The 25,054-nt window shown below is 45.1% G+C and overlaps 1 protein-coding gene across 1 annotated transcript; it reads left to right on the forward strand.

Moving 5' to 3' along the window:
• Positions 1–80: 80 nt before the first annotated feature.
• On the forward strand, positions 81–19,552 carry rnf216 (ring finger protein 216). The gene is made up of 17 exons (XM_069675991.1): positions 81–168; positions 978–1,109; positions 1,540–1,670; positions 1,837–3,189; positions 3,337–3,413; positions 3,543–3,651; positions 3,850–4,011; positions 4,905–5,016; positions 5,198–5,331; positions 5,511–5,561; positions 5,674–5,811; positions 6,052–6,200; positions 8,025–8,103; positions 15,541–15,638; positions 16,273–16,495; positions 18,171–18,240; positions 18,735–19,552. Exons 2-17 carry the CDS (start codon positions 1,043–1,045, stop codon positions 19,127–19,129), a joined length of 3,348 nt encoding a protein of 1,115 aa, XP_069532092.1. The 5' UTR covers positions 81–168; positions 978–1,042; the 3' UTR covers positions 19,130–19,552.
• The last annotated feature ends 5,502 nt before the right edge of the window (positions 19,553–25,054 follow it).

Here is a 25,054-nt window from a genome sequence, read left to right on the forward strand (position 1 = left end):
TGTACCTGTAGGAATACATTTCCCAGAGGCCACCACCGCTTGTACGTAGCGGACGGCAGTGTACGCGTGACGTTGCTTCTGTTCTTGTTTTGGCAGTTTGTTTCGATATTCACGGATTGTCAGGCTCCCAAGAAGGTGTTTTGTCCTGGCTATCGACACGAAGCTGCGGTATTTGACATTTCTGCATTCATATTTTACACATCTTGCTCTTAGACTGTCTATAATTGTTTCGAAGCGTTGTTATGGATGGAAATCCCGACGGAAGTGAGCTAACTGTGTAACCTACTAGCTAGCTAGCAAGCCAAGCTAATTAACATTAGCTTAGCTGAGAGCTGGGGTTTGTTCTGTGTGTGTGCGCGGAAATGATCGATTGCTGCTCTGATATGTTTGTTTTAGCCACCGCATCTTAAACTTTAAGCTAACATAGCAGTGTTAAGAATAATGTCATGTTCACGATTAAAATACGAGTTAATAAAGTAAGTATTTCAACACTGCCAGCCTCTCGCAGTGTTAGCGTCTTCTGTTTAACAGCATGTAAGATTTACATTGATTTCATGCCAGATTTGATTACATCCACGGGAAGTAGGGCTGGGTTAGTGAGTAATGGTGACAGAGTGGATGTTTTCAACCACCATATTCTTGTGGGATCATGTTTGATGACACATAAGTTCAACTTTTAGTTAGCTAGCTAATGTTATTTTTAGTAGGTGGCACAAATCCTAACACCTCTTAACTCGTGCTTTAGATCTCTGCTTTGTTATAAGTTCGTTATGTTCTTCCTTAGCTTACATGGCTGCTGAGCTGTCCACTTTAAGTTAATGTTGTGGTTTGATTTGCCTTGTTTGTCAAGTTCAGAGTTTGGGAAATGTTGTGTCATATGATTCAGGATAGTGAAACGATTCGTTGGCATTCCAGGGGAATACCAGCAATAACACTGTGTGTGTGTGTGTGTGTGTGTGTGTGTGTGTGTGGAGTAGATGGTATTGAATGAGCAGTGACTGTTTGTGGGTGGATCCAGGTAGCTGGTAGGTGTGGGTTCAAAATGGCAGATGGAGGCAGCGATGATGATGTCATTCACCTGGCGAGCTTCAATGTCCACCGCAGTCAAGGTGAGACACACCTTCACATCCACACTAACTAATACCTCAGATGCTAAATTTGAATAGACCATCATTGTGAATCTCTTACACCTCAGTTGATTCATCAACAGCAGGTTGGGACAGGCGATAACACTATTTATTAGCATGGTATCCTGGTATCACAACATTTCCTATAAAATGTAACCCTGTTTTGTGGCCTGCATATGTCAGTCCTACTAGACATAGTCTTAAAGTAGACATGCAACCTTACAGATGTGTACAAACGCTGTGCAAAAAAGAGCGTTTATGGTCGCTCAATTGTTACATATAATTCAATCATAAAAGTTTTGCACTGGCTCAACCATCCATTTTCTTTTCTTTTTTCCTCTTACCTTGTAGACATGATTATCCCCACGTTATTCACATATCTACTATTTGACTTGTCACTGTGTTTGTTTAGGCTCTCGTCCCGGTAAGAGGGAGTTCATCACCATTTCTGATGATTCGGATGAGGAGCCTGTGACTCTGTTGCCCAACAGCCCTGTTTTAGTCCCAGACGACGCCGATGACGATGATGTCAGCATCCTGGAGGTGACTAAACGACACTGTGTTCAGATCTGTTTCATTCATATCTGTAACTTTGTGCACAGAAATGCAAGAGGTTTTTTTTGTGCTACAGTGTTCCTGCTGCAGAAGTTTCAACTTTGTTTCCATTCATCCTTTAATTTGTTTCTTTTCCTCCTATGTTTTCCTGCAGCCTCTTACTCCTGCACGCAGACATGTGATTCGCCCAGCTGCAAAATGGAGTGGCGCCTCGCACAAAGCAAGTCATGACACAGGTCACAGTAGCGCAACTTCTGGGGTTCCCACAGAAGACCCTGGTTCTGCCCCCTCTACCTCCAGAGATACCAAGGCCGCCTCGGCATCAAGGCCAGCCATACGAACATCAGTGCAGTCCAGCGCTTCTGCTCACACGCAGCCGCACCCCGGCTCTTCATCACAGACACTATCTCAGCCAAAACTTCACACAAACTCTCAGCAGCAGGATGGTACATCAGCACACACAAAGGTGGAGCTCCATGCGGTTTCTTCTGTCCAAACCCCGTCTACCTCCACACACGCCAAGGCCAGCTCCATCACATCCAGAGCACCTTTACGAGAACTGCTGCAGCCTCAGCCCAGCACATCTGGACTCGTACAGCCCCGACCCGGCTCTTCAGCACACTTAATGGTGGAGCCCCAGGCGGGAACCTCCACCTGTGCCTCACAGTCTTCTGGTGCGGTCGCAACGGCCGCATCAAGTTCTTGTACACAGACTCACGAGAAGGCTGGTACAAGTACTCAATCACAAGACAATCCTCAGGCCAGCACGTCCTCTGCACGGTCCCACGCAAGGACACAGTCTCAACCCGGTACATCTACACAGCTCCAGTCCAGGGGAACCACAACCCTACAAAACCACCTCATCAAGGTGGAGGAGGTGAATCTAGACGTTCTTCCCCAACAGCCGAGCGTCCAAGCTTCTGCTCTAATAACCCAACCCCAACCCCAGCTGCAGGTCAGGCCCCAGAATGTGCTGCACCCTGTGTCGTTTCGCACGCAGGGGAATCTCATTCAGATTGAACCTCAGCCCTTAGCACAAACTCCAGCCCAGCCTGCAGTCCAAGCTCCTCAACCCGCTCAGGTGATACCGGTGATCCCCCCTGCGGTGCTAATAGCCGCAGCCCCTGAGAGACTAGGACCTCCTGAGGCAGGGCACCGGATCATCTTGGGGAGCCAGGCGCCCGGGGAGGCTGTACCCAACCCCCCAGCAAAGGCTGGTGGCTCCTCTGCGGGCCCACCAGCACGCAGCCTCACCTTCAGGGTGGTTAACTTGGCTTCAAAGCTCCCTCCAGCTCATGCAGCTTCAGTCCCCTATAACGGGGGAGTGGCTCGTCTCATTCTGGCTCCAGCTCCAAACCAAGACGGGGTCAATCCAGTTCTTGGTCTGGTCGCCGTCCCTCCTGCACCAGAGGACATTCCTCGAATAGAGGACGCGAGGCCGGGTCCCTCTGTTCCCCGAGAGAGGGCGGAGCAGCAGCCCCACGTCAGAGCCCTAATCACTGGCGTGGTGAGTGCCACATTAACATAGAATGAATTGCCTGTGTCTCTATTATCCAAACAGTTAAATGACTTCAGTCGTTGTGTAAGTTTGCTTCTCGCCTTCTCCAGTTGCATTCATGCATTTTCTGTTCCCCTCTGTGTGTCTCCTCCACAGTTGGATCTCCTCCCAGATGTCCAAGAAGCCTATGTAGCAGAACTGATCCAAAAGAATAATGTGAAAGACTTGAATGTGTAAGAAATACAAGCCTTTTATCTAGCACCTGAATAAGAGCTGAACTTATAGTTGCAAGATGTGTTCACAGGTCTTCCTGTAACTGTGTGAGCTTGTTAACATGCCCCTCCTCCCTCCTGTGTTTGCAGTATCTGTAACCTGCTGTTGGAGAACCCAGACTATCCAAGAAGGGAGACTGCAGCAGCCGCAGCGGCACCCACCAGCATCCTACTGGAGTCTGGAGACACCCAGACAGAGGTAAGAGGCTGATGTTTAAACACTAGAGTTATTCACTTAATTCATCAGCAGAGAGTGCACAAACAGACCTTCAATGTCTCCTGCCTTGAAAGATGATTATTTAACTTTTCCCCTAAACAATTAAAATCTCTTGTTTCAAAATCGCAAGCCGGCAGCTGCAGATTTCATAAGTGCTTTGATTGTCTCTGTTCTTTTCAGGTGACAGAAGACCTGTTTGACTATGCCAATCTGGGCTCGGTGGGACCTGAAGCCGTGATGCAGGCTGCCGACTTGCTTATGGCAGATTTCAGGATGCTCAGCTGTCAAGACATCAAATGGGCCCTCAATGCTCTGAAGGGACACTATGCAATCACACGAAAGGTACCTGTTCTCTCCCTGTACACTGTGTAATTAAGCAATGTAAGCTAAAAGTGAAGCCGCGTCCCCACTGGTCAAAAAAACCTGCTAACACCCGGCTTTTTTGCTTAATGGGAAACGCTACAATCGGCATTCAGACCCGGGTCAAATGACTCTGCAGTAGACCCGTGTAATTATCGCCTCGGCTCCAATCAGCAATGATTGGAACACAAACCCCGTGTCGACACACTAATCTCCGCCATCTTTCCGGCGCGATGCTATGCTCTGTAGGTAACTTCTGCGACTCCTTGTCATCTCAGCTACAAATTCCGCCCGTCTCCGTCCGAGCAGCGCTCGCACATCTTTCCAAATTTGTCAGCGGGAAGTTTGACTGAATGAGTAATAGATAAATAAATATAAATAAATAAATACAATAAAGACCTAACCACCGTAACATCTTCACTGTTTACTAACCCTGTTTCGGGCGCGTTTGTGACGTCAGACAGTGACACAGCAGAAAAGAGACCAGCAGGAGTATACTTCTCTGGCAATGGGAACAGAGACACCGGCATCTATAAGCGGGTCTTCCCGGGTCTGAAAAACCTGCATCAACACACTAAATTTAGGTGGGAAAGAGGCAATAGAGGCTCTTTGGAGTCCTTTGTAACAATCGGCTGAAGGCATTCCACAAGGAGCCCATCTGGGTCCCCTGACAGTTGCACTTTAAACACTCTTTAAAGCTCTTTAAGAGCAGTAGCAATGCTTTACATGTGATGATGCAATCACCCACTACAGGTATTTCATTCCAGCATCTCCTCGTTTCCTAACTGTTTATACAAATTTTAGAGATAACATTAAACTGCCATTACTCCCGTTACTTTCTTGCCCTCTTTTAAAAAAATGTCCCACTCTTCCAGGCCTTATGTGAAGCTCTGAAGAAGTGGCAGGAGTCAGGCGACCCCTCAGGGAAGAGACGACGGAGCAGAGCCTCTTCTGAGCGCTGCTACATCGATTTCCATTTCGAGCACGGTAAACAAACTTTACAAGTCACAGAGTTTCTTCACAAAAGCTGTATTGAGTTTCACCACAGAGTTACATCGTAGGAGGATGTTTGAATATCTTTCTCTGTGTCTGGGCTTTGATCAGTGTTATAGAAAAGCTGTTGTTACATTAAAACTTGTCACACTCAACGGTTGATTCTGTCCAGCAGGCTCAGCCAAGTTTGACAAGAGGATGTATTTCTTGGAGAACGACCGTCGCTACTGCAGAACGTACAACAATCTGGAAGCCTCTCTTCAGAAGGAGCTTTCTTTCTATCAGCAGAAGGCCAAGGAATGGGCAGAGGTACACAGATATGTTTGTATGTAGGGGCTTTAAATAAAAGGGAATTTATTTGACTAAAGGTTGTCTAACACAGATTAATTAGCATAAAACACTTCAAGAGAGAATCAAACATGACTTTAATACAAAGCCAAGAACACATTTTAACTGCTGCATGTTCCCTTTTCGTTCTGCCTCTCCAGCACGAGGACTTCCTCCTAGCTCTGCAGGTGAACGAGGATGAATACAAAAAGGTAGGAAACGCGCTGATGTCGCCTTCACGTTGGCTCGTTCTGTACGTGGTCGTCATGAAAAGACGATCACTGAAAAATGACACTAAAAGTCTGTTTGCGATTCTTGCTGCAGGACGGCCAGCTGATCGAGTGCGGCTGCTGCTTCGGGGAGTTTGCGTTTGAGAAGATGACCCAGTGTTCAGACGGTCACCTGTTCTGTAAGGAGTGCCTGGTCAAATACGCTCAAGAGGCTGTATTTGGCTCTGGAAAGGTACGGACACACGTACACACAGTTTTTCTCACATTGTACCAGGATGTCACTGCAGATGTTGCCAGAACTACTAGATCTATAAAACCACGTCTTCCTGAGCTGGAGAATTTGTATTCAGAGGGCTTGATGTTCAAATTAATGTTATTGCTGTAATTATCTAAAAGCAGTTTAAAGGGGAAGTTTTCCACCTGTCTGTCTCTAAGTTCTCCTGTCAGTTACCTCTGTGTGTTCATGTCGCAGTCGGAGCTGAGCTGCATGGAGGGCGGCTGCCCGTGCTCCTACCCGGTGTGTGAGCTGGAGAAGGTCCTCCCAGAGAACATACTGTGTAAATATTATGAGAGGCAGGCGGAGGAGGCGGTCGCTGCCACCTGTGCTGATGAACTCGTTCGGTAAGTGTGGGCTGGATTACACATTCCCAATATGTTTCTATTGGCTCCATAAACTTAACATCCTTCATGCAACCAGAACAATGGTTGATTAATTAATTAGTCTGTAAAGCAAAGATTAATGGCAACAAATTTTAAAGGTTGAGGTTGTGATTTTTTTATATTTTCCAACAATATTAAGAATAAACCATGAATTAAAAAAATCCTGGAAATCGTCAGTTGATAGTTGATTATTTACATAAATATTTACACCTGAGGATCATCCACACAAAGAACAAGATTATAATATCAGACGGATTCAAGTCGCTGCTGGACCTGTGTCTTAAAGGGCCAGTTCGCTGATTTTCAACCTCAGTCCTATCCTGCTATTACGGGGGGCTAATGCGGTTTCACTCTGTGCCTTTGGAGGACGCTATCCGCTTCTCCAATGGGCCCTGGAAAACCTCCGCCAGACTATGTAAAACGCGCCAGGGAGCTCGCTACACTACACTTCCTCAATCAAGGACGCCCGCCTCCGATGTCATGTCTCGTTCAAAATCGTCAGGTTTGAAATGTAGACTGCAGACCTGAAGGTTTTTTAGACGATCCACCCGTATATTCTCATCGTGTTTCAGATTCTGTACCGCTCTGAGCCATCGCCTGCAGAGAAACGGTAGAATTGCGCTCCAGTGTCTCTCGCTGGGCCGCTCCTTTCAGAGGAAGGGGTGCAATGCATGCTGGGTGTTGTAGGAATGTAGAATGGACACATTCTACGAGCTGTTTGTATAACTTTCTCCACAGCTATGGCGCCAATTTCAAATATTATTGCTTCTATTGATTACAGAGAACACCAGCTTTGACTGACAGCGGCTTTCTCCAGGGACGAACTGCTCCTTTAAGACGGAAATGCTTTTTAATTTTAGTCACATTTCAGTCAATTTTACCCTTCCATAGTTTTAGTCAAAACATTTTCTCACTTTAAACCAATTCAGCTAACCTTATACAGGTTCAATCTGCTGTAAAGCGCCGTCCTTTCATTAATAATGTCCACAGGTCACACAGATCCTCAGAGCTGAGGTTATGTGTAATTAGAAACTTCTAGAAGGTAACGTTACGCATGTAAAGCAACAGAACGAAGCCGTGCAGTTACAGTAGCACATTCTGCTCATTCCCCTCTTGCCTTATTTGCAGCAGCAGTGTTGCTTTTTACTGTCAAAACTTTTAAACAGTCTGACACAAGCAGACAGCTGGTGATCGCTCCTTTTCGTGAGGAAGAAGCGTCAAGAATGACGCATAACACGCTTTTCCTGCGAGCGTGCACAGAGCCTTAAGCAGAGTGACACAGAGGAAGTGTATAACCACCTTCATGATACCTGTTCGTTTTGCAATTGTTGTTGTCAAGCTGCCTCTTTGGGACATCATCACCTGTACGGCTGGGTCTGATTCAGGAGGATCTGCACGCCCCTCAACCAATTCAACAAGTTACAGGAATGCATTTTATGTATTTGACGGACAGATTAAACACACACAGGGGGATAATATCATGGAACTTAAATGTCTGACAGCCCTCCACTGGCATGTTAGTCCTGGCTTGTTAACTATTTTTAGCTTGTCTTCGTCTAGGGGAAAAAGGTCGTTGACGAACACTACTTTTCATAAAACGAAATGAACTCTGTGGTGCAGTAAAAAACACAACTGTCCCTGACGGTGGTGAAAGCTATGATTGGGTTCCCTATCAGAGCGTTTTAATGAACCATAAAGGACAGTGGGATTCTTTGTCTGGAGTTTTCTGTCTCATAGCTTTATCATTCGTTTCCCATAACCCTCCTCCCTCTCTGGTCTTTCCAGGTGTCCGTTTTGCAACTTCCCAGCCCTGTTGGACAAAGACATGTCTCTGTTCAGCTGCCCCAACCCTCGGTGCCGCAAGGTCAGTCCTACTCTGTGTTTATTTCTGGGTTCTGGGGAGGCCAGGCTGCTGTAATGCAACCTTAATTTCATCTACAGACCACAACTGGACAGGAATAATTACACGGTACAAATGTAGGTTAAACTTGCCTCGTCCTCTGATGTCCGTTGTGACTAAGAAAGCCCGAAAGCTCAGAGTGCAGCGTCCACCTCAGCATGAGTCACTTCAGCGCGTCCCAGACGTGAGACAGAGAACAGGGACAGGGCAAAGATTGATGAACAGTTTTTATGGAGGTGATGAAACGGTTCCATGTGGCGAGGCCGCCACCTCTGTCTCCCTCCCCAGTTTATCTGCAGCCTCCTCCCTCTGTCAGAGGAATGCAGGGGGAGGCGATGCTTTGTGTCTGCCAAGGCTGTCGCATGCATTCCAGCCTAAAGTCTGTTTTTCTGCAGAATCACACACACACACTTACAATCATTTCTCACTCTGACCACACAAACTGAAGCCCTCCATTCATTGTCTTTGTGTGTGTTTGTTAATCTTCTTCAATCCTGCGCAGCTCTGCAATCCCTGTGACTCAACACAAACACAGACTCACACACTCATGCTTTACTACATTCCCAGAAACAGATGAGGTTGTGTCAACAGTATGATATGATGAATGTGTGTATTCCCACCCTCAGCCATGGCATTAAGGCCTCCAGTAACAGTGAACTAATAACTTAAGTATTGTCGAACACTTGAAGCAAATATTAGTCCCATTTGTTAAATAGTGCTGAAATTATTAGATACAGTTAGTTGATCAAAAGAAAATATTTAAGTGTTCAGTTTCTTAGATGTGAAGATTATTGTAAAATAAATGTTTTTGTAATTCTAACTTTACATTTTATAATTAACATGTTTGGACCAATTACTTTATATATAGATGGACGACGCGTCTCCATCTGCTCTGAAAGTGAAGCCAAAAACACCCCCGTTACGGGCGCTGCCATCTTGCTATGGTGATGTCATTTGGAGCCAGAGATTGTGCAGTAGAGATCGGCGGATGGAGCCGCCGTAGCCACTTCCGCTAACCGAAACACACACTTAACTTACCGAAAAAACAGCAAGGACCCCGCACACCAGCGTGTTTAACAGCAGAACATCTTCTTTGTGTTGGTCTGAAGCAGACGTTCACAGATATGGAAACTTCAGTGACTGTAGTGATTGTTTTAGTTACGTCTCCTCTCGCCGTTCGTTCTCAACTCTGCTTATCCGGAACAGATAGACTGCAGGAGCCGTGTTTGTCAACAGAGCTGTCAATCATCCTTTTTACAGCATCAAATAACTAATTAAAAATAAACTTGTTAGAAAAATGAACACTTGGACGTAAATCAGCACGATAAGAACTAACTATAATGACAGAAACCATGTTTGAGAAAAATGTATTTGGCGTGTATTTTGATTTTATAGTTTGGCTTCACTTTTAAAGAGCTGTCATGTCGGCCATCTTTTTATACATGTCATACTATGGTTTGGACAAGGTCCCGAGAAACATTTTTCTTAAAGAGGGGGTATTATGCTGGTTTACATTTTAAGACATATCTATAGGGGCGGCTGTGGCTCAGTGGTGGAGTCGGTCGTCTTTCAATCGGAAGGTCGGAGGTTCGATCCCCAGCTCCCTCAGGCTACATGTTGAAGTACGTAGCAGCCTCTGCCATCAGTGTGTGAATGTGATATGTAGTGTAAAAGCAGCTGTGAGTGATCGCAAAGACTAGAAAAGCGCTATATAAGTACAGCCCATTTACCATTTATATAATATAATGTTGAATGTTCAGACTAAACGTGGGTGAAGTTTCAAATCTGTAGGTAAAAGTATGTTGCAGTAATCCCCGGGCTCCTCAGCTCAGTCTGCTGTGAACGCCAGGTTTCACCTGTTTTTTTCTACACGCTGCACTTTGTGACGTCACTTGCTTGTAGAGGCGGGGTTTCTTAAAGGGACAGAGCTGACTGAGTGGTTTCAGGCAGAGGCTGTATGAGGGCCTGCACAGAGCACCAGTGTGAGAAAAATGCGGACTGTTTTTAACTGTAAATTATGCTAAGCTAATCCACAGGTATCACAGAGTGAAATATGAAGCTTGAAGTTAGCATTATACCCTCCTTTAATTTGCCACATTTTGCAAATCAAAACTGACCATTCAACTGCAAAAAAACCCAATGAGGTTAAATAGATTAATAAGCAGAGAGAAAGAGTTGTAGCCTTGCTAATGGGACTTTGATACATTTGACTGTGCTGCCTTTAAACTGCACTAACAGCCGGGCCGAGACCAGACAAGAACTTTCTGCAGAAACCAGCTCTTCTTAAGAGGAACTGGGGCACTTTAATAACGTTAATTCAGTTCCTGATGATTGTTCCTGGTGTAAGAACGAAACTCTCCTGTGCTCGTAGTGTTCTCTGAGATGTAACAGGGTTTGCATGTCCAGAGTGACATTAGGACATGATTAAAGGTAAAACATCATATTGAATAATCCATTAGATATAATTAAACAACAGGTCACATCAGAATTCAACCATTTTTTAGCTACAGATATAGAAAGGCCTTAAAGTGTCATAAAGTGCGTTTCTTTTAAAACCTAAAATGTGGCCCAACGTTTTTGTCAGATTAACTACGTTTTAAATGATTTGCAACCTGGAATTTGAAAGTATTTGAGCTTTTAACCCTGAGCATGACGTCAGAGGAAAATGGCCGCTGTGTAAATATGGTGAATTAGGACGAAGGTCATCCTTATATCTTATTAATGTTGAAGACAAAGTAAAGCTTTGTTTCAGCTCTCTAGTTGTTTAAAAAAAGAGTATATATTTTTAAAGAGCTGCTCCAGTCATGTTTTAAGACATCTCCTCCTTCTCCCTCACTAAAAATACCCCAATCTGCATATTCCCCGCCCGCTTTGTGCTACGTTTCTCGTTTCGTAAAATTCCAGCCGAAAACAAAACTTGTCTCTGCCGTCGTTTAGTGGCAACATGTTGAAACTTAGCTAGCTTGAAATGTAGTAATTAGCCGTAGTAACGTTAACATTAGTCGTCGGAAGTAGTAGATGATGGTTACAGCTGGCTCGTGCATCGCCGAAGTGGTTGTCATAGGTTGCACATAATGATATGCATAGCGTCACCCCGTCCATTAACGGGATTGGCTCCTTAGGTTTGTGACGTCTCAAACCTGCCAGTCTGAAAACGTGTTGTTCAGCCTGTCCTTGGTACACTGCAGTTTAAAAGCAGACAGGCCCAGCCATGGAGATGACTGCTGATGTTGTCCCTGATATGTCTTGTAGCACATGAAGAACACCACATGGAGATTTTCACTGAAGGGGGGCTTTAAGGAGTACCACAAGGATTTGTTATTGGACTCCTACAAAACTGTCAGATTCACAATTATATTAAATACAACACTTGTAGTCTAACAAACTTTCAGGTTTTATGAATGCAAAGGGCTGACAGGAGATGTTCATTGTTCCTGCTGCAGTTCTGTCCATGAGCCTGTAGGTGGAGCCAGAGGTTCGTAGTAGCCGCTCTGCAGTGTGGCTGCACAGCTGCATCACGTTACATTCTCATACACACACGCCCAAAGATCCAGAGAAGTTGCTCTGGTCCGATTCTTTTCTGAATAGTGACAACTTTAAGCTCTGAAACAACAAACTGCTTCTGTGTTTTAGAGGATGAAATCCTTTTTGAATCATGGAGGGAACAATAAGTGTTCAGTGCAACAGAAAGTTAAGTTATTTCCCTGTAAATGAGAATGAGGATGTGAGTCAGTGGCTGTGTGCTGTCTGGTGAGTCTGTTTTTCCCCTTTCTGTGGCAGGACCCCCTCCCCCACCCACAAGCACGTATAATTAATACACAGAGCAGCTTTAATGTGTTTTTCTGTAGTTTCATGCTGCTCCTCATCAGTGAGGCACAGTTGAAGACAGTTGTTGTACAGCCCCGCTCAGCCTGCGAGCAGGGAGGGGCTTCATTATGTAACTGACACATTTCTCTAAGCCCACCCGCCCTCCTCCCAGCTCCGCCGCCTCATTGGCTGCCTGCCCCGTCCACTCCCCTCGTACTGGTCCCTCACTGGTCCGACACACTTCCTCCTCCATTTCAAATGTGGTTCACATCAAGTTTGACCCAGATCCTCCTCCCCCCTCTCTCTCTCTCTTCTCCTTTCTGCCGCGCCCCTCCCCTGGCTGCGTCTGACCTACACGACACACACACACACGTACACGCTCACGCACACATGTGGGGGCTAATGTATTCCACATGTGGTTATGAGGACATTTGGACGAGCGGGTTCTTGGCCTGCGTATGATTACTTCATGAACGCTGAGGAATGTGAAATGTAGGGCGCAGGGAGGCTGTCACAGAGCGAACAAGAGCGGGGTCTGTGCACACGAGTGTGTGTGCATCTGTGTGTGTGTGTGTGTTGGCATCTTGGGACATTATCACATTAATCTGCATTGAGTCATGTTGCGCTCACATCTTCTGATTTCCTGCCTGCCCTGTGGTGTGCACTCACTTTAGATTGCAGCAAAAGCCACCTCCCTACCAAACACACACACACACACACACACACACACAAGCTCAATGCAGCCCCCCAATCATGCTCTGCAAGCTGCTTGTACTGCCTTATAAGGGCTGCTGCAGCCTGCACCATGAAGGAAGAGATAGAAAAAGTTGGAGATCCAGAGGAGGAGAGGAAAGGTATGAATGAAGACGGAGGAAGGAGATGCTGCAGAGAGGGAGGAAGGAAGGACCCTATGAAGGAGGCTAGGACTCAAGGGAGGGGAGTGAATGGAAACGGAGGCAGAGAGGGATGTAGAAGTAAGACAGCAACACGTCTTTGTGTGTGTGTGTGCTCAACCTTTGTCACACATCAACCACACTCGCTCATATTTGAATTCCACACCCTCGGCGGGGGGGGGGGGGGGGCGGGGAAGTCACTCCCAGTGCAAGGGTTGACTGCGACGTCAGCGGCTGTATTTTTAGCCGCGCTATAAGAGCTCAGGTGTGTTCCTGCTTTTCAGCAGCTTGTCAAACAAGTCCGACACACACACTCCCTCTCGCTGTCATTCTCTCTGTCAATCTCTTTCTAATGCCGGCCCGTCCTCCTGGTCTTTATGTTTGCCACTAGGGGGCGATCATCCACCACTCTGCCTCTGTGTCTTTGTGCGATCCAGCCTTTTTCTGACACTTGAGTCCAGTTCTGCAGCTTTTGGCTCGCATGTAACCCCTCCTCACCTCGTCTCCAAACCTGCGTTTAGCTGAAATCACACACCGTTGTACTTTACACATTTTACACACTCTCTAGTGTTTCTCGAGTATTGGACAGCTTTAAGAAATCAGCCTCAAAAATTCTCCTTTAGCTTGAAGCGACTGCGGTTTGATTGAAAAAGTCCTTGTGTGACTTTCCGAGAGTCCTCAGTGTTTCCATCGAGACCGCTCCAGCTCCCCACCCTCTGTCTGACCTTGCAAACACAGCCGTCTCACTGAGAGCCTGTGAGAGCCGAAGCACACAGCAACATGACACACAGCGACTGAAAGGATGTGTAAAGACAAACGCGGGGGTTTCCTCCCCGAGGTTGGGGGTCACGCTGGAGGTTACTGTGCAGATTTATTGCTCATATTGTGCTGCATCAGCTGTCACACGCCACGCTCTTTAATATTACATGAGCAGGCTCAAATATTTATGGTGACACCACTTAGCAAAAGGTTAGCAAAGGGGAGGCAAACCCTCGCTAACGTGTGTGTGTGTGCGTGTCGTCTGCCCCCGCTCGTCCTTCAGCTTGAACGTCTTCGGCTGCAGGGTTCGGAGGATGGAGCTGCTGTTTCTAAGCAACCGAGCAGCCAGCCAGCGAGAGGAAAATCGCACTCCTGCTGCAGTCACACACACATTTGCAGGGAGAGCCACACCTTTTTTTTTTGGTGTCCGTGCAAGTCCAAGTGCCTGCAGTGGCAGCACCAGCAGCATATAGAGCAGACGCTGGAGGAGCATCCAGACTGCAGGGCTCATCTTATTCAGCAGAACCTGGAGTAATGTCAGAGCAGGAGGGAGGGAGGGACGTGGGGTGGAAATGTGGGATCGTCTCTCTGTCTTGATGACACATAGAGGGAACTTTGTTTTAAATATATGTTTCTCCTTCTTTGACTTATTCCTAATCCCTCTTTCAAGCCTTTAACTACCGTACAGAAAGTCAGGAAGCTCACTTTGACACACGTGAGCAAAGTCGTGCTGCTCCCACCTCAGGAGCATCGACAGGGCACGATCACTGCTGAGCTTAAATGACACAGAAGCTATTGTTCGTGCTTTTATTTTGGAATTCAGTAAATAGTCTCCTTATTTGTTAAGAATTCAGCAGCAAAATCCAAGAAAAGAGAGCACAACAGTCCAACTTTAAAGTTTCTCTTAAAAACTAAAAGGCGACTGAGCGTTTCCTCGGCTGTGCAGAGACCTCCCCGAGGAACTCCAGCTTGTTTTATCGTTTTAAACCTCTTATGAAGAACTTTTTAAAAGTCTTTCTTGTTGTAGACAAAAAACAGAGGGTATTAATGAGCATACTTACATAAGTAAAGTACATAAGTACAACATCCTGTCCGCCTTACACACACAAGTTGCAGTGTCAATAGAACAAACCAGTAAAGGCAGGGGGGGTGATGCACTCATCAGGAAGGAACAAAAGGAGGGAGGAGATGCAGGGGACTATAATCTAATAAAAAAAAGAGGTGCCAACCTTTTCAAGGAGCCCTGGACTGTGCATCTGAGTGTTTTGCTAGTTTGAGAACCAACATGACCTCATGAACCCAGCGTGAATGCAATGGAGGAGTGGGTGATTTCCAGTTGAGAAGAATAAGCCGGCGGGGCCTAGCAATGTAGAGAACGCCGTTAGATCTGAATGATGTCTGGGTATCCCGCTGTTGCTAGGAACAACCACAAATGTTGCGATGACATGATCTGGGTCTACCCAAACGGAGGAGAATGTGTTCAGCTTTGTCCGAAACATCCGGCCCGAAGTAGCAGCGCTCTGATGACACCTGATGCACCAGTTTCGCTTCACAGAGGTGCAGGCGGTTAAGCACCTCAAAGGCCTCGTTGTGTGGAGTGACACAGTGCTCAGGGAAACGGCCGTCTGACGCCGAGATGAAGCAGTGACACAAATAATAAAACTGAACTGTTTGTTTATATGTAAGTTTAAGTGGTGCTCCTGACCCCGTCTGCAGCAAAGCTTAACTTCTGTGTAGGAACTCGGGCTTCTCCTACAGGGGCCGACTTACTATTGATAAGTACCAAAATCCGAGCTGTCCTTTTTAAGTAGTTTCTCTTTCATTCCTTTTGTCCTCTTGTTTTATTCTGACATTGTTGTGTATTTTATTGTTGGAGTTTTTATGTTTTGTAACGCTGGTTTTCATTAGTTATTTATTATTCCTGTGTTGTGTTTTTCTGCAGGAGAGCTGCAGGAAGTGTCACGTCCAGTGGAAGCAGCACATGGGGAAGACGTGCGAGCAGGTCCTGGAGCGGGACGAGATCCGCATGAGGGTGCTCTTGTAAGTGATGTCACTGAAACGGGCAGGACGCAGCCGGACTGCTTTATCAACGCACCAACACTTAGTCATCGACGCTGATCATACGGACACAAAGTCTCTCGAATACAGTCAGATTTTACTAAAACTTCCTAACCAGCCCTCACTTCATTTCCCACATTCAGACACTCATGACAGGCCTTTCAAAATAAGGGTTCACCTGTTCTTACATTAAATACAGTGAAAGTCAAACAACAGGACTTATAACCCAGAGAGGATGCTGGGTAAACAGTTTACAGGCTGACGCTCCAGGAAGCGGAGAGGCCGGCTGCTTCCTGTGGCCCAGCTGGCCCCACAGGCAGCACTTCCTGTTTTGAGCTGTCCACAGATCTTCTTACTTCCTGGTGCTGGAAGATACAGGAAGTGGCCTGGTGGAGAGATCAGTGGAGCAGCTCTGACCTGATGGTTTTAACAGGACGGTTTATTTCCTGCTGCACACTGTGAGGGTGTGGTTCTGACATTTACAGGTCAGCAGTGTCTGTGTCTGACGCTGGATCGAGACCTCTTGTTGATGGCTGTAAGAAAATACAAGCATGAACCTGTTTCTCTTCTTTTCTTCGTCCCTTGTTTAACTCTCTGTCCGCTCTCTGTGCTGCAGTGAGGAGCGGATGACGGCAGCCCGAGTGAGGAAGTGCGTGAAGTGCGGGACGGGCCTGGTGAAGTCAGAGGGCTGCAACCGGATGTCGTGTCGCTGCGGCAGCTTCATGTGCTACCTCTGCAGAGAGCCCATCACCGGCTACAACCACTTCTGCCAGCACGCTCGCTCGCCCGGCGCTCCCTGCAGACACTGCCGCAAGTGCTCGCTCTGGACCGACCCCACGGTAACGTCCTCCGCCTCTGAGCTTCTTCTTACTCCTGGCGTTATTGTGACTCTACATCTACGCACACAAACATGTTGACTGTTAATCCCCGCACTTTGACCCTGACCATCTGACCACATGGCAGCCCACAGTGACCTGGCCGCAGCATCGCTGGCAACCAGACCAAACAATTAGTCTGTGAGCAGTTAATGAGCTGGAGGTCCTCCAGCAGCTCGGAGCTGGCAAACAACGAGTCTTGCCGGCTCTGCCAGGAAGGGATGAACACTGGGAGGCAGCGGTCCTTTAAAGGGGTCGACTGTCTGATCTTTATTTTAAGGTTTTTCTAGAGAAGAGAGGAAGAAGATTTATCCTTTAACCTTTAAACATGTTTATCAGCCATCTTTGTTTTGCAACAGAGAGGAAAAGCTTCAAACTTTATCTCACCTGTTTTTGTTAGTGTGATGTAGAACTGAGTGAAAAGGCGCCGGGGTTCGCCACAATCTGACAGGAGACGATCGCTGTTAATGTTGTTTAAACTGATCTACAATGATAAAAAAAAAGATACCAGCTGGTGCAAAAAGTTAAATTTAAGATGTACATATTTTAAAGACATGAAGTATTTAAATACACTGTAGAAATGACATCACAATAAGCAGAAATACCAATGTTGGCACTTTAGTGTGTATTAAGATAAGCTAAGATAATCCTGTATTGATGCCCAGCCGGGAGATTCAGTTGCTGCGGCAACAAAAAGACAAAAAGTAAATACAGATAAGAACAGATAAATAAAATAGTTCAGTTAGCATATCTCAAAACTAAATATTTTGTTAATATTTCTACATTAATAAAGTTTTTTATAAATATGTTTGTTTATGCAGCAGAATCTGATGAGAGAGTCAGAATTGAGTTTTTTCTTTATGACACAAAACTGTCATCAAGTATCATGAATCATTGACTTTCATCACCTCTTAGCCTGAGAGACACGAGGCCTTTGGAGATCCTCCAAAACTGCATAATGACCACGTAGACGCTGTCGCAGAGTTTAAAGGGTTAACTGTAAAGTTAGAGACCGTGAGTCATCATCACTTAGTTTGGATCACCGACCCGTCTGCAGACTCAGACAGAGACAGTGTTACAGAGTGAGCTGCTTGTGTGAGTACAGGCTGAGGCTGTACAGGGCACGTGTGATTGGTCGGCCCGGGCTGCTGCTGGATGTTTCTGTGTCATTTCATTTAAGACAACATAACTACAAGATACGAACTCAACAGCTACTGGAGTCTCACAGTTTTATTTACAGTATTATTGATGACAGCGGAGCTGCTGCTGCTGTTTGTGATTGTGGAACATTTCTTTAAAACATCACGTTACAGGTTTATTATCTGAGTAACACCAGAGTTTCTTTTCCCAGAATGCTTTCAACAATATAAAAGTTTTAAATTATCACTTTTTATGTTTCAATATGGTGTCAAGTATAACATACATGAAGAAAAACAGAACATGCAAATAGATTTAAAGAATTAGTTACTATTTAAAACACACAATAAAGACATGAAGGTGGTTAACACTGGAATATAAGTAAAGTACTTTTATTTATTGTAGTTTGATGAATTAACCACCAGAGCTGCTTTCACTTTGATTCAACAGTAAAAATCGTTCTTCATGTAATTATTAATGCCAACATTTTCTGTTCCTGCAGCAAGACGACGAGCGGATCATTCAGGAGATCCAGAAGGAAGGCGAGGCCGAGCTGAATAAGAAGAGTGCAGGTCAGTCTGATTATTCAGGCTTCATCTTTTGGTTATCGTCTCCTCTTGTTTTTAGAGACGGACGCAGAAATGTGCAGAGTTATGTTTCACTGCAGCGACGTTATTCTTCCTCTCTGCTGCCTCCTCCTTGTCTTTTTTTTTGTTCAGACCAAGATGTTTGTTTACAGCAGAAACCAGCAGCACTTTCAGGAGTGTTTCCTGTGTTTAGTTTGTGAGGGCGTGCAGGGACAACATTCAAACCTCTGATGAACTCTTAAGAGATGTCGTCAGTACGGTGAGCACAGTACGAGGGCACAAAATGTTCCAATAAGGAGAAACAGGCTGCAAATTCAAGAAACAATAATTCAAAACAGAAAACCACAAAACATGCTGCAAAAATCAGACCACGGCTTGTTTGCCCTCGTCAGCCACCGTACGTCTGTAAAACCTGAAGAGGATGTGAGACAATGACGCTGCTGCTTCATCCATAACCTCCCTTTTTCTTCTTCTCTCAGATAATTCAGGGAAGAGGGTCGGCCCTCCACCGGAGCCGTACACCGACACCAAGCGGCCCTGCGTGGGTCCACCTCCTGAAAACCCCCCAAACCCCCCGCCCCCTCCCCACCCTCAGGCGGTACAAGCTCCTCTGTTTGTGCCTCCACGCGCCCGCTACCCGCCGGCTCCTCCCCAGGGCCGGATGTACCACCAGGTGATCATGCCCCGGCTGCCCCCGGCCCCCTACGTGCCCCAACCCCTGCCGCCCCTTCCCATCCTGAACAATAATAACAACAACCATCATCACCACCACCTTCACAACAACGCTCCCATTAACCCCCATCACCACAACATGGACGTCATGGACCTGCCCATGCACTACGGACCGCCGCAGCGCTACTACAGGCGCTTCTAACACACACACTGAGCGGAGTGTGTGGATGCAGCTCGTCCATGAACACACACACGGTGATGCTTTTCATTTCAGAGCTGTTTTTTTGATCTGACGTTGTTTCCTCTTTCCATTCAATCCCTCGTTGACTTTGGTAGCTCGTGGAGATTTCTGATTCCTTCACGTCTCAGTTGATAAAACGCGCTGAAATGAAAAGTGCATCGAACCATCTGGACTTTGCCTTCTCCCGCTGAACTCGGGACTTCAGTCAAGACGTGGATCTGCTCCTTTCTTCATCATTTTCTGTTGGATGTCGGAGCCGAGCTGACGGACGGTTTATACAGATATTTTTGAGTACATCATTGAAAAAAAAAAGTTAGCATTCCCTTCTGTATCTTTTGTGTGTGAGAGAGACCACACAGTTTTCTAATAAAGCTTTGAGTCACATGTACCGGAGTCGAAGAAATCTCTTCTTCCTCTCTCCCTTTCTGCCTGTGTAGCCCCTTTCACACATGCACTCAACACACGCTGCAGCTGAGATTTTCCACAGTTGCCCTTTCACACGTTTGTCTTATTTTTATATCTGTCAGAGATCCTCATCCACCGTCGACTAACCACTGGACATCCTCCCCTTGGGCTCTGTCCCTCCTGTACCGTCATGAACAGCAGCTCCACACGTCGGAGAGAGAGGGCTTCTTGTGTGTCCGTCCTGTAAATGCACTGACTGAGGAGCGACTCTGTCTCTGTGTAGTTCTGGTGTCATTCTGAACCCTGTTGGTTTTGATCTTTAACGACGAGCCCTCTTCACAAACGGCTTCACGCAGCTGTGGAAGACGGGCTCACAGGTGAAAAATTCAAAACGCAAGCTGTGTTTTTTTTGGGCGACTTGTTAAACTTAAGGCTCATAATGAATGTCAGCAGGGCATAAACACACAGGGAGAGAGAAACCGAATGAGGTGGGGCGGGAAGGGCCACTGTGCAGGTACAGCAGAGGTGTGTGAGGAGAAATAACTCGAGAGAAGCAAAATGAGCAGATTAAAGTAGTTTTGTGAACAAACACTAAAATATGTTGGAAAATAAAGCAGTTATAATAGTATTAAATTTGTAATCTTGAAGATTTTAGTTTCGTTCTCTTTGGCTGCACCTGTGGTGATAAACAGTAATTACAGGAGCACACTTCCCAGATATCCAGACAGTGCTGCATGTGTGACGTCCACGGTTGGCTCCGGTTGTAACTCTTGATTTTCCTGGCTGACGGTCGCTTTCCTTTTCAGACTGTTTGCTTCATCTGAGCGTCGAGTTTGTTTCTTCTTCTTTGGATTTTAACTTATTTCTGAAGTTGTATCTGTAGTCATCCATCTTTTCTTTGTTTGTTCAGCCATAGTAGATTACTGTTTACTCGCAACACTTGCAGAGAGTGGAAAAGCAGCCGCTTAGCTCCGCCTACCCTCTCTGGCAGACCAACCACTGCTGGCTGATGGAAAACACGTCACTAAGTGGGCGCCACTTTGGATTTGTTTCTGTGAAAGTCGCCACAGACAGCCAGTCTGTAATACTGCAAATGCAAAGGCTTTCATCAGTGGGCCATAGGCTCAATCTCCATTGTGTTACCTCATTCAGCGACAGGTAGAGACTTAACAGACATTTATATAAATGACTTTAAACACCTGCCCTGTCACTCGCTCTCTGTAAATGTTCCTGACTATTTCCTGCTGCGTTCACACATCAGCCCGACTTCTTGTGGACATTTTCCTCGGAGGCTCGCAGGAAAAAATCTGCCTGAAGTTGGGCTGAAAAATTCGTCTGTTGCAGCCCACCTTGAAAATGTCAGGAAATTTTCCGGAGTGCAGTGCATGTGTGAAAGATGCTTCTGTCTCTCTCTCACTTGTACCTCTCAGCCCGTCTCCCCCCCCTCCTCCCTCCTCTCAGGCTGAAAAAGGGGCTGACTCATGACAACTGAGGCCCCCCGGGCTATGCACCAATCACATGACAGAGCGGCTGCTTTCCACCAATCGTTGTGTAGCGACAGCCGGGCTTTGTGATGTTACGGAGAGAGAGGAGACTTCTTTGTTCAGCCAAGTGTGCTGCGAGTGTGACAAATCACTTTGCTGCACACACTCATTCACAGCCTCTTGTTTCAGCATGCAGAGTATAAAAGTAGCTCAGACACCCCCCGCTTTAGCCCAGGGGTCCTGATGCTCTTAGTCATGGGTGGTATGAGACAGATTGTGTCTGTATGAGGGACAAAATTAGGCTTTAATCACATTGAGGATCTGCTAACAGCAGCCAAGCGTCATGAATGAAGTGTTGTATTTAACAGAGATGCACGAGCACATGGAGGGGCTGCACAGAGGCTGGAAGAATCTGATGTTACAGCAGCGTTTTACTGGGTACGTCTGGCATGTTGACACGGCAGAATATAGACTCAAATGAAATCCAAATTCCATATTGTTATATATTTTATAATACATTCTTGCCCAGTGTTCACTGTGATAATGTAGCTTGACTAAAGCTAGACAACTGGGGCAAGCCAAGTGAGCTAAACTGAGCACTGAGCAATGTCAGTGTTAACCAAAGTTCTCTCAGTGCATCCTCAGGGACGCATGAATTCTTGCACCAAATTGCACTGCAAATGTCAACCTCATGGTGGCACCAGGAGAGAAGTCAGAGGGATGCATCCTCTGCTGACGCTGAACATCTGTACCACGTTTCATGTCAATCAGTCAGGCAGGTGTTGAAATATTTTCCTCTACAGAAACACTGTCCTCCTGTTAGCTACACTGCTAAAGAACAGAGCTCAAATATATATTAATAAACGATCTTGGTTCAATACGACCTCAGTGGGACATGAATCTTTTCACCAAATTTCATGTCCACATATTTCACCCAAAACCATGAATGTCAACCTCATGGTACCACTGGAAGAAAGGTCAGGTCCCTTGGGTACTTGTTCTGGTAGCTATACTGCTAATACGGCTAAAGAACAACGGTCGTAAATTTCACGTTTTTGGATCCAATTGTTGTCCACACATTTTACCCAAAACAGCAAACGTTAACCTCATGGTGATGCAAGAAGAAAGGTCAGGGGATCACCAAAGTTAGAGGCACATATCCTCTGCTGTTCATGAATGCCTGTAGCAAATATCATAGCAATCCGTCAGGTAGTTGTAGAAATATTTTGGCCTGTAGCATCACTGTCATCCTGTTAGCTACACTGCTAGTAAGGCTTAATAACAGAGGTCAAGATATATTACACTGTCTTTGTTCCTCACACGCTGGATCCTGCTCTTCCTATACCCCCCGTTTGAACACTGTAAACATGATGTCTGCTCAGCTGAGGGTCATCACTCTCTACGAGCCCTGACCTCAACCAGTGACCCCTCACCCTGACTGTTAGGACAAAGCCTGGATCCCTGAAAACAATCCCGCCTTTATGAACAAACTCATTGTACTGTATTTTATTCCTGCTTGTCCTTAAAGACGCCCCAGGGCCTGCAGGACGAGTGTGTGGGTCATGGATTACAGTCTAATAGTATTATTTAGTATAATCTGGTAATGACTCGTTTAAGTCGAAGAACAATGGACCGGCTTAAGTGAAATGATGAAGCTCAAAAAAAGGACATTTCTGTCAATTACTTTAAGATCACAGAGAATCTGAACCATGAAAGTCCAGGTTTGCTGGTGAAAATAAAAAATGTAAATATAATAAGGTGAAAAGCCTTGATAATGAAACTATCGCCATCAAATATCCTCCATGATTGTGAGAAAGGCGGGAAAAAATGAGTTTAAATGTGATAATTATGAATTAGTTTCTGTATTAATTATTGAGCTTTACCCAGGCCGACTACTTGCTCTTTTATCTCATAGTAATGACTTGAGCATGGGCTAACAAGGCTAAAGTTTTTATCTCTTTTACTGGGGTAAATTAGGCTTCCATTCACCAAGGTTTACCTAAATCTAGTCTGAAAGTTTGTTGTTTTGACAGTTAGCTCCTTTTTTTTGGCTAGCAGCACCTTTTTTGTTGCTATCAGCATACTCTTTTTTAAGCTAGTAGCATGCTTTCTGATTGGCACCACTGACAGAGACTTCAGTTCTGACAGAAGAATTTTAATAAGTAACAAACAAAACTAATGACATTCCCATCAGCCTTAGCTGTACTTTTGACTTGATGCTAATCAGCAATAGTAAGCATACTAAGAAGCTAAATGTAGCTGGTAAACATTCTATCTGCTTAACACCAACATGCTAGTACTGTAAGAGTTAGCATGCTAACATAAACGTTTAGCTAAAAGAAACTGCTGCTAGTATATCTGTAAAACATTTTACCATTGTCGGGCAATATAACTACATATTGTGAGAACATTTCAGTTTTAACACACACACATAAGCGCTGTTATAGTTGCCAAACACGACCCTATGGCATCCGATAATCACAGCTAATCAAAGTCTTCTTCTATCAGGTTGTAAAAATACTTCCATGTTTCTTTGAGGTTTTGTGTTTGTAAGAAGAACAGAGAAATATTTTTAGTCATTTTTGATGATATTGTCTAATTTTAATTTAAAAAAAAATAATCATGTTAATACCAAGGTAGCCATCTCTTTAAAATTAAATTATGTAATAGATGTTAATACGTAATTTTCTAACAACAGACGATCTTTTCTGGTAATTAAAAAAAAAAAAATTGCTGTTTTTTTTTTCACAGTAAAATACATCAAAAAATATTTTAGTATTGTAACATAAAAAGATAACAGTATTATAGAGGATTTTATCTACATTAACCACACCTACCTTATGTTGTCGCTCTTAATTTAATCCCAGATATTCAGTTGTATGGCTTTTATTTTAAAGGTAATAGTCATTGTATATAAAATGTGCTGTACTGCCTTCACCTTATCTGCCTTGCAATATAAATACAGTAAATCAGCGCTGTGACCTTTTCAAACCACTGCAGACAAACGCTCAGCCCTTTCGGTGAATAGCCGGTGTGGACTTTAAGTTCTGAATGGTTTGATGAGATAAATTTGAACTTTAGTTCTGAAAATATGAACCAGACGTGACCTGCATATCTCCTGATACACACACCACGTCTGCCGAAGCTTCCTGTTATTCAGGATTCATGTTTCAGTGAGAGCTAGTGTGACTACTGTTCATTGCTCCACACACAAACATATTTGCCTCATTTCTGGTGACCGAGACAACCTTCACACCCCAAGAGTCACACATTCTGTCTGTGAGTGTGTGTACGTGTGTGATTGTGTGTATACATGCATATTAAATCCCTCTTCTGCCTCATCCGCAGGGACCGCTGGTGTCTGGCAGCATTTGCTCCCCAGACGTTTATTTCTGCTCAACCTCTGCTGGCTTTGTTTTTGCCTGTTATTGTTTGTGTGTATCTTTAATGAGTGTGTATATTTTTAATGAGTGTGTGCTTTTACAGCTGTGGCCTCAGGACAGCTGCTCATACAGCCTTTGTAGGATGTTTCATAACTAGCTTTCACGTCTGCCAACCTGCTGTAGATACACGCTAATACTCTTACATTGTTAGTCATTTTTTTATTATAAATCTGTGCATTTTTGTTGGCATAAAACAAAAAAATTACAAGAGAAAAAGTGTTAGGAAAAAGCAGTATTTTCTATCATGAGCTGCAAACGTTAGCATGCCAGGCTAACTAGCTATTAAAGTTGAGCTGAAACGGCGTTTCGAGAGTATCTAGCTTCCGTATCGTGACGTATTTCCGAGTGAAACAGGACGTGCAGGCGGGACATATCATTAGAGGGATTTGATCGTTGAGAAGTGGGCGTAGACAGACGTTCTCCACACACAGCGCAGTAGCTAGCTAACTGACCGAGCGTTCTTGGTGCTCTGCGGCTAAATGTTGCAGATTGATTGGTTGAAATTGTTTTTTGCTAACTTACGTAAGCACACGTGATATTTAGTTTTACCGGAA

Source organism: Semicossyphus pulcher, unplaced genomic scaffold (genome assembly GCF_022749685.1).
Source record: "Semicossyphus pulcher isolate SPU_LCO1_2020_fin unplaced genomic scaffold, fSemPul1.0.p SCAF_25, whole genome shotgun sequence".
Lineage (NCBI taxonomy): Eukaryota > Metazoa > Chordata > Actinopteri > Labriformes > Labridae > Semicossyphus > Semicossyphus pulcher.